A 12,717-nucleotide genomic window follows, 5' to 3' on the forward strand; every position below is an offset into this window, starting at 1 on the left:
GGAGCATGATAAGGACTGTACGCTGCTGAGGAGAGACTGGAACTCATTATATTCATACACTATGCTGGTGCGGCACCGGCGCCAGTACTGACCACTATTCCTCACCAATACAAGCAGGTGAAGATGCGGCCATGCTGGCTGAAGTACAGTACAGTAAAATTACTAATGCCAGTTCAACTGGAAAAAAATATCTATAAAATTAAAGCACATTTACTAAAATCAATAAACAGCAAATTAATTCATGAGCAACCATCCTTTGCTAATTAGCTGCAACCTACTACAAACACTTAATAGTGCAAATATTGGCCATACACTGCATCCTAAATACCGTATCGTCCTGATTGTACAATGTGGGCTGGTTTTGCTAAAATGAAACACACGCCAACATGATTGGTTAATAAAAGAATTGGCAGCGGCTTTGTCAGATCCCGCAAACGCGCCGAGCAGGCCGCGTCTTCTGGTGCTAGCCATGAAATGTTTATTAATATATTCAGTGCAATGTGCATAAGGAATGACAATGACAGGGACATAATGAAACCAAGCTCGCATTTACATAAGTACGCAAAGACGGAGCGGAATCAGAAATTGCCTTTCATTGCATTTTCTGAAAGACACGTGGAAATCAAAGCGGAGCGATGCAGCCGCGTGTACTGGGCCGAGCCCGACCTCTGTGTAGCAGATGGTTTACCTAGCAAACACGGCAGTCAATTCAATTGTGGCTCCAGACCTGATCAAAGCTGCAGCATAACCTTCCTCCCAGGCTTTTATAAGGAACGAGCCTGGGGAAATATCTTAAAAACCAGAGGTATTAGAGGGGTGAAATTACATAGCCGCCGAAAGGACATTTCAGCGTTATAAGCATAAAATGACAATTAACACAAGGGCTGACAGCAAACAAAAGTAAAATAAAGAGACAGTGGAAAAGCCGTCCTCCTTATCGGAAAGCTGCCGACCACAAACGGCCCCTGCACAAGCTGCTCCCGCTGTAGCTGTGTCTTGGACGGGAATAGCAGGTCAAGTCGAATTAAGTTTAATTTTACATGTCCCAAGGAGAGTAATTAGCTTCATGCTAGAGGTGGCGCAAGGACATGACGTGTCCAATACAAGAGAATGGAATGAATTCTTTACTGCGATAATGAGGTGATGCATTAAAATGTCAAACAATAAATTAGTAATCCAAATGTCCTGAAATACTTATTACTGTTTGTCAATTGATCACGCAGAGGGTTTTACAGAGCTGTGCTTTAGAATAAGTACACACACACACACACACACACACACACACACACACACACACACACACACACACACACACACACACACACACACACACACACACACACACACACACACAGGATCCCGTGAGAGAGGAAGATAAAAATGACATTATGTTTTAATATAAATCTGATTATTTGCCTAATATTATTATTCTCAGTTAAATTTGATTGACATCAACTTATATAACGGATCTCTGGTATGTTCATTTATTGATGAGTTATCACATTACTAAGCTTTGTAATTCCACATTACGGTAAATTTGAGTGACCTGCAGTACCAACAGTTGCAGATGCTATGAGGTCCAATGCGATCAGCGGAGCTCAGCTCAACATACTGACAACTCCTGATGACAGACGTTTGCAGTTGTTACTTCTGAGCCACTTGATTCGGTGTTTACTATAATCCCACACGAGGTGTGATCCCGCAGCCGCCGCTGATGGAGCGCAGGGAGGTGCTGTCGGAGTATTTGCTCGTGTGCTGTCCAACGGTGAATCCGCTTCAAACCCATCAAACGCGGGTCAACGACCGACCGGGCGCTCGGCGGCATTAGCCGAACACCAATTTGGCAGGTTAATGCCGTCACTCAAATTAAAGCTGGTGTAGTTATTCGCAGCGAATGCGAGCTGACAGGAGCCTGCTGCTCGTTTCCGCAGCTCTGCGCAGTCAGTCACATACGGACGGGAGCTGGCAGCACAGCGTCACGGGGCCATCGGATGCATTTTTCGAGCACACTCCACTGACTGATTGCCCTCACTTGGCACAAAAAACATCAAATGATGATGCTGATTTTCTAATTTGGTCATTTTCGAACAATGGAATTAAAGTTTCCATTCAGGTCACAATAACAGCGGTTAAATCTTGGATGATGCAGCGTGCAATTATGCTTTTCTGGCTTTTGTTTCCTACCTCTCTTTGCTCTGCATTGTCTAACAAGCTAATAAAATGCAGGAAGACTTTACACCCTGTGTGGGTTTATAAATCTTTAATTCTGAAAAATGCTAGGCTGGCCCAGTGCAGCACAAGTAAAGGTAGGCCGTGTTGTTTTCAAGACTCCCACACACGCAGCTCATCAATGCAAATGTTGTTAAATTGCCATGCTTTTGGTCTCTTTGACCTTTGTGCATACATTAACACAGCTATTCACAGGCAGAGCTGCTTGTAGCATTTATGAATAAAATATAAGAGGAGGGGTATCTTTCAGATTCTGGATCACCAGTCAGGGCGCTCAGAGCTCCGCCACTGGTGTCTTCTACTTTACATTTGGCACTTTCCATATATTAAATCGCGATCAGCGATGTTGTTGCTTGTGAAAGCACAGCGACGTCAGCCGTGAAATCCCTCCAGGAGGGAAAATAACATATCAAGTCAGACATCAAATAATAACAGCCAGGGATGAGCACATAGGTTCCAGATCACTAGTCCTATTCTAAGACGCTTTATGAATGCAGGCCGCGGCTCCGTCGCGTATCTGCCATGCTTTGATGACAAGTCCAATGTGATTACTCACAGTTTCTAGAAATAAAAAGACAGGAATGCTCATCAGCTCAAGACTTGTAGACAAAGGACTTGAGGGCACTTCAAAAGATGTCTATCCACGGGGAATAGAAGGTTTCAGAGCGCTCTGTTGTCTTGGCACGACAGGCGGGCTGATGCCATTTGTTTCTTGGTCTAAACTAAACCTCTGATGCAGACAACACAGACATTCCTTTCCTTTGCTATTTTGTTTGAAAATCCATCTTGTGAAAAAAAAACTTGAGTAGGAAGACGTTTAACATCAATCAACACCATGAAGCCATTTGAGCAGGATTAAGGGGTAAAATATAAGCCTCCCTCTTTTCCTACGTAAACCACAGAGAAAACATGGGGATGACAGGCCTCCCTCAACCCTATTACGCTTTTTTCGAAACCTGCCGGTCTGTAATTTGTTTCACACTGGTGCCTCACAGTCAAGCCGTGGTGGCAGGGGAGCCCAGGTCTATGATCTTGTGTCGGTTGCATTCGGCGTTTTGACAAATTAAAACAGAGATGCCGTTTGCCACCAGCAGTCAGCTAGAAGGGGCCCTGCTGGCAGTCTGTTAAATGATGCAGCGGGTGCAGCTGACTTGGCAGAGTGGTTTCCATCATGCACACAAACACCACAGAGTTTGAATAAACACACGCGTGACTGTTGCTGCATGTTCCCACACACACACACACACTGATAGGAAGACTCACACAAACACACAAAGGCACCAAGATACCAGAACCAACCTTGGCAAATTGGGGGGGGTCCGTCCATCTGCAGCCTCTCTCCCAGCCGACAGGTCAGAATCTCACTGCCCACCAAGGTGAAGCCGGGCAGGCACGAGTAGCGAATGATGTCCCCTAGGAGGTCACATACAAACACGGTCACTGAAGCAAACACCCCACGCAGCCTCCCCAGTATCAGCACTTAGAACGGTAATCAACAACAAGTTTGGTAATGAAGACTGACGTGCCCTCAGCTAACTCCACTTCTCAAGTACTTACACACAAAATCTAAAATTACGCTGGATTTCAAAGAGGCGAAGGGAGGCAGCCACCGGCAACATGATTTCCACTTCACTTTACTAATCACTTCAGAACGCTGGAAATACAAACAGCTTAAACAAAAACTAATTAACCATCCACTCAAAAATATATTGCGCCGCACTAGTCGGCAATAAAATATCTAATTGAAGGTAAATCATAAACGGAGGAAGCGAAAGCAGCAAAGGAAGAACCGAAAAGCAGAACGCAGTGAACATGGACTGAAATAGCAAATAGTATTAAAATAATGTGTAGAAGCAATATTGTGTCAAATGTCCACACTGACTGATAATATCATGCAAATATTCAAACATACATGCAAAAACCATAGTTCCTCCCATGAACAAGATAATTATTAATTAAATATCGTCCCAACCCATCTTGTACTTTTATGTTTTCCTCTGCCCCTAAGCTGTCCAAACAGATAACCTCATCTCTGGAGTCAGCTGATTTGATTACATGTGTGCCCTGGCAAGTCAAGAGCCAAACAAAACAGGACAAACCTATTTCAAACTCCTCGTCATCGGTCAGGACGGTGGCGTTGGCGACCGGGGGCGGCGGCTGGCACGTTCTCAGCTGGTACGCTGTTGGGAATAGAGCACATCCATGGGCCTCACAATGCTCAGAGACAGATATCACATGGAGCCCTGACAACTATCACTGCATCAGTAGTTGAGTTTTAACAGAAACAGCTTCATCGTTTAATACGTGCGGTAGTAGTGCAGCACTAGAAGCAATATCAAGCACTGTAGCAAAAGAGAACAGTTAAATGTGTCCCAATATGGGAACAATCCCTCTGTCTCTGCTCTTTTGTACAATGTGTTACTACAGCGGTTGTCAAAGTCAATTTACCATAATAATGCAGCACAAAGAAGCCACTGGTGCTGAAGTCACTGTGGAACTTGATGAGGATCTGATTCGCTGTGGTGGAAACGCCTTCCTGCACGGAGCTGCCGCTGAACTGGCCGATCTGAGGCGAGGCCTGATCAGGTCCGTCCCTGGAACAGGTGGACGAGAGAGAGAGAGAGAGAGAGAGAGAGAGAGAGATGTTCCTAAGTAATATCTTCAAAGAGCAGGTGTACTTTTCCCCGAGCACTAAAGTGGGTTCAGCAATCATTCTGATGATCTGAAAAAACTTTTTAACTGCATCAAAGTACAGTACAAGTCAAATATATGTTGACTATTATGGGAGTTGAGCGCTGAAACTTTTGCCACCTCCAGCCATTTTTCATAGCGACAAAAGAAGAAAGTCTTTGGCCGATTCAGCCCTCGGAGACGTTCCAGCATCTGCCAATACATAGAGTCAACATGACAACGCTCATTCAGGCTTAGTTGATTTGCTTAAGCCCTATTAACTGTAGCTCATTCTGTCAAGTAGACCTATGATATTTTCATTGAGCACATATTGTATATCCTCCCTCACTCATTACTGTATATTACATGTGCTATCCACTAAATAACCCTGTTAAAGGCAGCCTGCCTAGTTGTCTTTAAACTCCCCTGTCCAGCGTGGAAAGGTTATCACCCTCCTTTAGCCCCGTGACTATGGCAGCATGAAAGCATTTAGAAAATGTATGGACAATTATCACAAAGTCCTAAAGTCCTTAACTGAATACCATGACATATAAGATACTGTCGCCGTGGGAATGAAAATTTAATTGAATCGTAATGACCTTTTTGATTTTCACCCTTAATAGGGTAGGGAGAAAGGCTGTTATCTGTGAAGGGTGGATACATCAAAGGAAGTCGATATGCACATCTAATTTACATTACTGTAGCTACAGTACATGGCAGCTTGATACAGCTCCGGTTCAAGGGTAGGTTTATACTGAAGAACCTCAAATTTGATTTAAGGCTGAATATTATAAGTGAATAATAATTGGATAAAGTGTGTGAATATTTTGTGGTAATAAAAAAACATCGACGTCTTCCAGAAAAGGTTTAAGACTCGGCGAGGGTCGTTTCATGTACTGGTGTTATTGGCGCGATGCCAGTGAAAAGATGCTGACATATCCACTGGAGAGCATTCACCTTTAACAGCTGGAGCTCCGGCCTCCAAGTGGAGGGGGTAGAGTTATCTGAAAGGCCTGCTTCACAAAAATGGGCACGATGGAGTGTGAAATTGACAAGTGGCAGAGCGCTTAAATGTCACATTGAAAGCGACACTGAGCCTGAAGGTGAAGCTCCCGATTTAGAGATACAAAGAGCCGGGCGGAGCTGCCGGTGCCGGTCGGGGTCGCGGCGAGGGGAGACAGATGTTGGGCAGGAGCTCGGGAGGAGACCCGCTGCTCCAATGCTTCTCCTGAGACGGTGGAGGAAGTGCACACGTCTAATTAAGATGCTGTGGGGGTGCATCCGCCCCACCGTTGACTGGGAGCAGACCAGAGTACGCTTTATACTCACATGACCTTGATCTCTGAGCCTAACCCACATGGAATCTATGGAATAATGTACCCGAGTTTGTCAAATACCGGGTCCACTTCATTATTCAAGAGCACAGACTCCCCGCGCGTCGTTAAAGCTTTACTACGTTACGTGTTGCGTTTACGACATCCCTCCGTGGAATCACCTCCTCCACACGCCCTGATCAATAGGCCGGTGGGCGGACGGACGGACGGCGGCGGGTTTCCAGTCCAACTGGCCATAAACGCTGAGGCCGCCGGAAGCGTGCGCTGCCTCTCAAGTAGGAAGACGCCGCCACAAACGGGGGCAGGAGAGAGATTTCAAAGCGTTTGCAAGAAAGAAGTAAAGCGGCGAGGACCCGCGTGAGCAACGCGCAGCTCTCCTTTCTACAGTACGTAGCTTCAGGCCTGTTCACCTGAGCGATGGCCACTAAATGTTCCTTGTGCCTCTAATATACCGTACGCCGCGTCGGAAGGGGTCTCGTCGGAGTTTCATTTCAAAGTGATCAGCGAAATAGGAGACGGCAGTCAGGCAGGAAAATGAAACGTCATCAGGGGACACATTGTTTATGCGCCATTTCATATGAAAACACCAGTGGCGGCGGCTCCGTCCTCCCGTGCCATCAGCGGTGGCCCCAGACACTGGAAGGCATTTCCCCAATGTCACCCATGAGGACGGCCAGTCTCCGCCCGAGGCTCACCCTGCTACAGAGAGCCAGAGGACGGCTGCTGTGGTGATGTGGGCCAGGCTCTATAGTTTACTGCTGTACCATTGTCTTTCAGGAGAAAAGTTTGCGATGTTTTCCACATTCTAACAAACACCCAAAGTAACTCAGAGCCGATGTTTTCATGACGACTCACTTTTTTTTTTTACTTTTTTTCTCAGGACACCGGGGATTTGAAGTGAAACATTTACAATAAGTTTGGTCGACCGGGAAAGGAGACTCGCGCTACAGTAACTCACACTTCTGACGCAACATCCCTCTTTGGTTTCGCAGAGGACTGGAAGAGAGGGCAGTTACTGTATCACGGGTACATGTGCAGGCAAATGTCCAGACGGAGGTCACACTGAGAAAGACTGAAACAGAAATACACGTGCAATGAGCTGATACGCGAGAAACGAGCACCTACCACACAGTGATGTAGTCATAGATCGGCTCGGTGTTTATCACGGAGAAATTGATGTAGATGCCGTAACCCGGGGGCACTCTGACGGTCCACATGCAATCCTGGAAGTGAGGATACTCGGCCGGGTGTCCAGGGGAGTAAATAGTGCCATTCATGGACGTTATATTCCCACCACACAGCGCTGGAGGGAAGGAAGGAAGGAAGTCAGTGAGGCTGGATAAAAATAGATAGCCCGTCTCCAATTTACCTCCAGTCATAAAACTCGCTTTTATGGCCGCATTGCCACTAACTGTTGATAAAACAAACAATAACTGCGTGTTATTGGGTTATCATTGAGATAGCGCCAGGTGATTGAGGGCGAGCACCTGTTAGACACAGCTACAGGGGCTGGTTCCTCGTTGCCAGGGACCCGATGACACTGAGCGGCTCTGACACTAAAAGTCCCTGTCAAAACCCTTCAGAGGGAATGTGTTAAAATTTGACTGGGTACTGGGAGTCGGAGCCGAGCTGCTGCCCCCGGGATCAAAAACACAACAGTGAACTCGACGGGGATGATGCGGCAAAACAAAACTGTGTACAACTTTCTCAGACTAATGCGAAGCTGTGGTGCGGATGTAGCTGCTCCACTTACAGTAAGTGATGGGGAACGCGCATGTAATTGGTCAAACACATTTGGAGAAGGTCTGTGATGAGGAGGGTTTTTAAATCAGTAGGTGGCAAAAAGGGAGTTAGAAGTTTGATTGTTCAGGAGGAATACAGAGAATATAATGTGTTCACCTATTCAAAATAACTTCAAAGACCTATTTTTAGCAGATAATGACGATGGAAAAGCAGCTCGCTCTGAACTTTTTTAGCTCCTGTGAAAGTATGCAGAACTTTCTCAAGCGGGAATTTATTTTTAAGATTTCCTCAGCGAGAGAACGAGAACGCTTAAAGACCGATTTTCATTAATTATCGCATCGCGGGAAGCAGGTGAAGGCGGCGGTCACCTTCGCAGCGGGGCAAAGGGTGGTTCCAGTTCCGGCTGACTCCGTGCAGACACGTGAGGGAGGCCTCTCCCAGCAGCGTGTAGCCCGGCAGGCACTCGAAGGAGACGGTCATCCCCACGCTGTAGTCCTGGCCGATCACGATGCCGTTGCGAAACGGCCGCGGGTCCGGACACCTCTGCAGTTCGTACGCTGGGGCGGAAACAAGGCATTTAGAGACCAGGAGGCTCCTGCAGCACAGACTCTCCATCAACCTGTGCTCTAGCAGAGCTATGGCCACCGCAGATAGTCAATGCCTGTGACCAGCTGCTAAAACCTGGAATTTTGTATCACCCGTTAAATTGGTTCATAGCTAATGTACAATTTGCTATAAAAATATAAAAATACAGTATTTGCATTGTTGGTGGGACTGATGCAGAGGATCAACGTATCAGTGTCTATGTATTTATCTTAAATAAATGTTTCTATGCAGTTAAAATTTGTATTTTGCTGCTTCCCGCTGAAAACGGACAATTTCTTAATCTAGAAGAGAAAATTCTGGTTTGTTCACTGTGTTATCTGAACGTTATGGGAAATATGTTTCATTTTGTTCCCTTTTGTGCTTATTATTGTGCCGTTGTTTGTTTGGTAATGTAAAAGCAGATAAGATCATCAACAAAGCAACATGTGAATGAATTAGGTCAACGTTGACGTGGTGTTTTCTTTCTTTTCTCTTCTTTTCTCCTATGTAATCCTACAGTCTCAGCGAAGGCTCATTACAGAACCACTCTCCGGCTCTGATCTATAACCTTTAATTAAAAAAAAGACGCCCTCTACATTTTCAGGTAGGAGAACGGCCAACTGATACTGTATCTCAGGAAGCCGTCTTTTCCCTTACCCTGGTAGACAATGTGGAAGCCGGGTTTGTTCTGAGAGTAGTCGCTGTGGAAGAACAGAGTGGTCTCGTGGGTGGTGCTAAAGAGGGAGTTGGGCACCACAGGGCCACTGAACCTATCAATCACGCTTCCTGTTTCCAGAGTCCCACTGCGAACCTCCAGATAATCATGAACGGGCTCTGTCGAGAAGTTCAGAAACTGCAGATGGATCCCTAAAACGCAGAGAGAAGCGAGAATGTGCAAACCCATGGCTATTTTGTTACAGGCATGCACGAATACCGACGTCATGAGCTACTGTACTAATACGAACACAGAACAAGATGAAGGAGGAAAAGACAGAGGATGACAGACCGAAGCCAACAGGGAGCTGGACTCTCCAGCTGCAGTCCAGGCTGCTCTGGTAATTCCCCGGGAAGCCGGGGCTGAGGATGACGCCGCTGAAGTCTGTCATGGAGCCGCCACACTGAGCTGAGGGAAGAAGCAGCCGAGGAGAAAGAACGTGTCACAGAACAGCTCAATGAGGAAAACAAAGGCAAACAGCGGCTGGGGGCAAATGTGGAGCGAGGGCGACAGGAGCCGCGTCTCCGCCAATTGTCGGCCATGTGCAAACAGGGACGCACGCAGGCAGTTGTTGTGAGAGGAGGCCATAAAGGTTCTGCTGATGAGCCCGTGTGTGTGTGTGTGTGAGTGATTGTGGCTCGCGCTGGTACAATACGTCTTTGCTGTGTGGATTACGCTCCATACGGGACTTTGCGAAGAGATAACAGACTCGGGCGCATTCCTTGTTCGGGGGCGCTTTAAATTAAAATAAATGAGGGAGTCAATATTCAATATAGCGCTGGTTTTGCTCAGAGGTGGTGGTGTTTATCGTACTTCACCTCTTTCCTGCTCCCCTTGTGGCACTTATCGGAGTCTTATGATACCTAAACACCCAGGTGTAGTGCAATTACAGGCGCCAGAGGTATCAAGGTAAACGTGCAGCTGAGTCATTCCTCCTTGTCTCCACGCACACAGGGGTACCGTTTTCAACTCTTTGGGGAATATCACACAAAGCCGAAGCCTGTGTTGGGATTTCATTGTGCACCTGGGGTGCGTTGGATGCGTCACCTGTTTGTGTGGAATAAAAGGGAGGAGAGGAGATGCGCTCAGAGGCGCTTCATGCAAGTATATACACGGATCTCGGGGTGTTGGGGCGAAGGTACAGCCCTTTAAACGAAGGAGGCGCAGAGCTAACGAGCGAGGACACGCGTCCCAGAACGGGCGCATCAAAAGCAAAGCCGGGGGTTTATCTCTGCAGCGGACTGTAAAAACCGCGGGGGACGTTCCCGTCACGTGAAGATCGCGCGGCTTGTTTGACTCAAAGTGCCCGAGCGTGTTTCCGGTGCATGTGTGTTTCCTGGGTAATCTCTACAATGCGTCAATGTGGCAATCAACATCAGAGGAGGCGCTGGGAGAGACCAGGCACTCACATGAGGAGTATCCGAAATCAAACAGCGCACCGGTGCAAAGCTTACTGGTGCTGAGCTGAAGAGCAAAGCATAAGATTCCTAATCCCCACCACCTCCCACCTTTCCCTGCTCCGGTCTTAGAATAAACCCGCTGCTGTCCCCAGTACAATGACTGATCCTCTGTGAGACCATCAGCATCATCGTCGATAAGAGACAGATGGTCTCGGTTTGAAAACTACGATTGCGTTTCCTACATGTCCTTCAGCGCCTGTATGCAGTGCAGGAATATATACAGTAAATATGTAGAAATATTAGGAATTACCTAAACACAGAGGCACAGGGTAGTTCCACCTTCTGACGGGACCAGGCATGCAGGTAATGAAGGTATTACCCTGTTCAGGAAGACACAGACACTACATTAAAGACCTTTAAAAGACCACAGTACAAACAGAGATGCTTTCACGGTACAAGCTAAATTGTCCTGTCATTTTGAAAAATGTTAACATTCCGATTGTTTTCCAGCCTAGTTGTCTGAACGCTGCAGGTTAATCCCTCGCAGAATCTCGACTGTTGTTGACTTAATCCTTTCACATTCACACCGCCGTCTAGATGTTTCCTGCAGCCAAGACGCTGGAAAAGTGCAAACCGTGCATGTTTTCGAGCCAAGCGCTGCCTGAGACACGGCGATATCTATTTTTACGAACGCCCCGGACACAAATGCAATTGTACCCGCACACGCACGCCCACGCGTTAAACTCGAGATTTACACTTGCGTTTGTCCTTCGACAATGGCTTATTTGCTATTTGTGGTGCTCTGACACTCAGCCTGAAGACGTGTATAAGGAGTTGCTGGTCGGGCCCAAAGAGAGAGTGCAGAAGAAAGAAGTGAATGCCCGAGCTTGAAAGGGAAATTGGTGTGGGATTAGAGAGACGACTGTTAACACAATCCATTGCCTGTGGCCTTGGAAGGTTCCACATCTGAGAACTCAGCTACAGCCTCCACTCGGGGGGGGCTGCAAGACGGCAAAGCTGCCTTGTTACAGACAAACGCAAGCGCTGATAAATACAAATCTACAAGCAGATGCTACACAAATAGAAATGTAGGCGGCGTTTCGCGAGCGCTTATCTCAAACTTTCTGCCCTCACGCGCTCATGCAGACGCAGGCACCAGCGTGTGCGCTGGAACAGCAGCGGCTGCTTTCGCCCACAGTACCTGTAAGGAGAAGCCCTGGTCACACTGGAAGGACACCATGTCACCCACAGTGTAGCGGTTGCCCACTCTGACGCCGTTACTGGGAGGCAGTGGCTCTGGGCACGAATCCAAACCTATTGCTTAGGACAGAGGCACAACACACAAGTGTGGACAGCGATCATTCTTCTGCACAATGTGTGTGTGTGGTTATATACAACATACAATGTGGGCGCCATTTACATATACTCTCACTCTACCTATGGAGAGATGGGAGTAATTAATTTAAAGACTTTTACATGTAATCACACACTGCCTTTAAACTAAACTAAACCTTTTTTGGGGGGAGGGGGGTTCCTCTATCTTTATTTCTTCTCATTCTAACATTTAGGAAGTGGGACGAGCCACGAAGCGATTCTACTGGTGACTGTAATCGCCAAAACCGTCTGACTGTGATCTGAAGCAATCGCTGTGAAATTACAAAGCAATCCCAGAAGTATTAGTTGACAGAGCTCCACTGGTACACAGTGATTAGCGCTGCTCTCGCCAGGTAGTGGGAGCACTGATAGCGCGTTTACACGGGTGGAGTGAAGCGATCTGCTCCCACTCTTACACGGTCAGCCAGGTCCTGCTACTACACCTTTATAGCAGGTTAGTGATTTCAGCTACAAACTGTATTGTGATTTGTTTGTGTGCGATATGTCACTTTATAGGGTGTCAACATGATTATTACAATTCATTTACTTTTTTATTATTAAGTTTTATTCAGTTTAGAATAAATGTTTAAGTTGTTCAACTGGCACAAATTATCTGCCAGTACTGTACGTTGTTCAACTGCTTATTTAGATGTGTATTTACAGAAGT

At 46.7% G+C, this 12,717-nt stretch overlaps 1 protein-coding gene across 7 annotated transcripts in view; it reads right to left on the reverse strand.

Annotated features, from left to right (window-relative positions):
* The window catches only part of LOC114843637 (CUB and sushi domain-containing protein 3-like), a 146,494-nt gene that overhangs the window by 40,428 nt on the left and 93,349 nt on the right, over positions 1-12,717 (reverse strand). For 6 of the 7 annotated variants that reach the window (XM_029130369.3, XM_055503009.1, XM_029130366.3 and 3 more), the window contains 9 exons: positions 11,878-11,996; positions 10,987-11,056; positions 9,568-9,684; positions 9,219-9,428; positions 8,345-8,533; positions 7,359-7,536; positions 4,678-4,823; positions 4,329-4,409; positions 3,529-3,642 (listed from right to left, as the gene is read on the reverse strand). In XM_029130369.3, coding sequence (XP_028986202.1) covers positions 3,529-3,642; positions 4,329-4,409; positions 4,678-4,823; positions 7,359-7,536; positions 8,345-8,533; positions 9,219-9,428; positions 9,568-9,684; positions 10,987-11,056; positions 11,878-11,996 — 1,224 coding nt within the window. The remainder of the gene's footprint in view (positions 1-3,528; positions 3,643-4,328; positions 4,410-4,677; positions 4,824-7,358; positions 7,537-8,344; positions 8,534-9,218; positions 9,429-9,567; positions 9,685-10,986; positions 11,057-11,877; positions 11,997-12,717) is intronic. The other variant, XM_055503007.1, reaches the window with a different exon arrangement.

This window comes from Betta splendens, chromosome 16 (assembly GCF_900634795.4).
Source record: "Betta splendens chromosome 16, fBetSpl5.4, whole genome shotgun sequence".
Taxonomy (NCBI): Eukaryota; Metazoa; Chordata; class Actinopteri; order Anabantiformes; family Osphronemidae; genus Betta; species Betta splendens.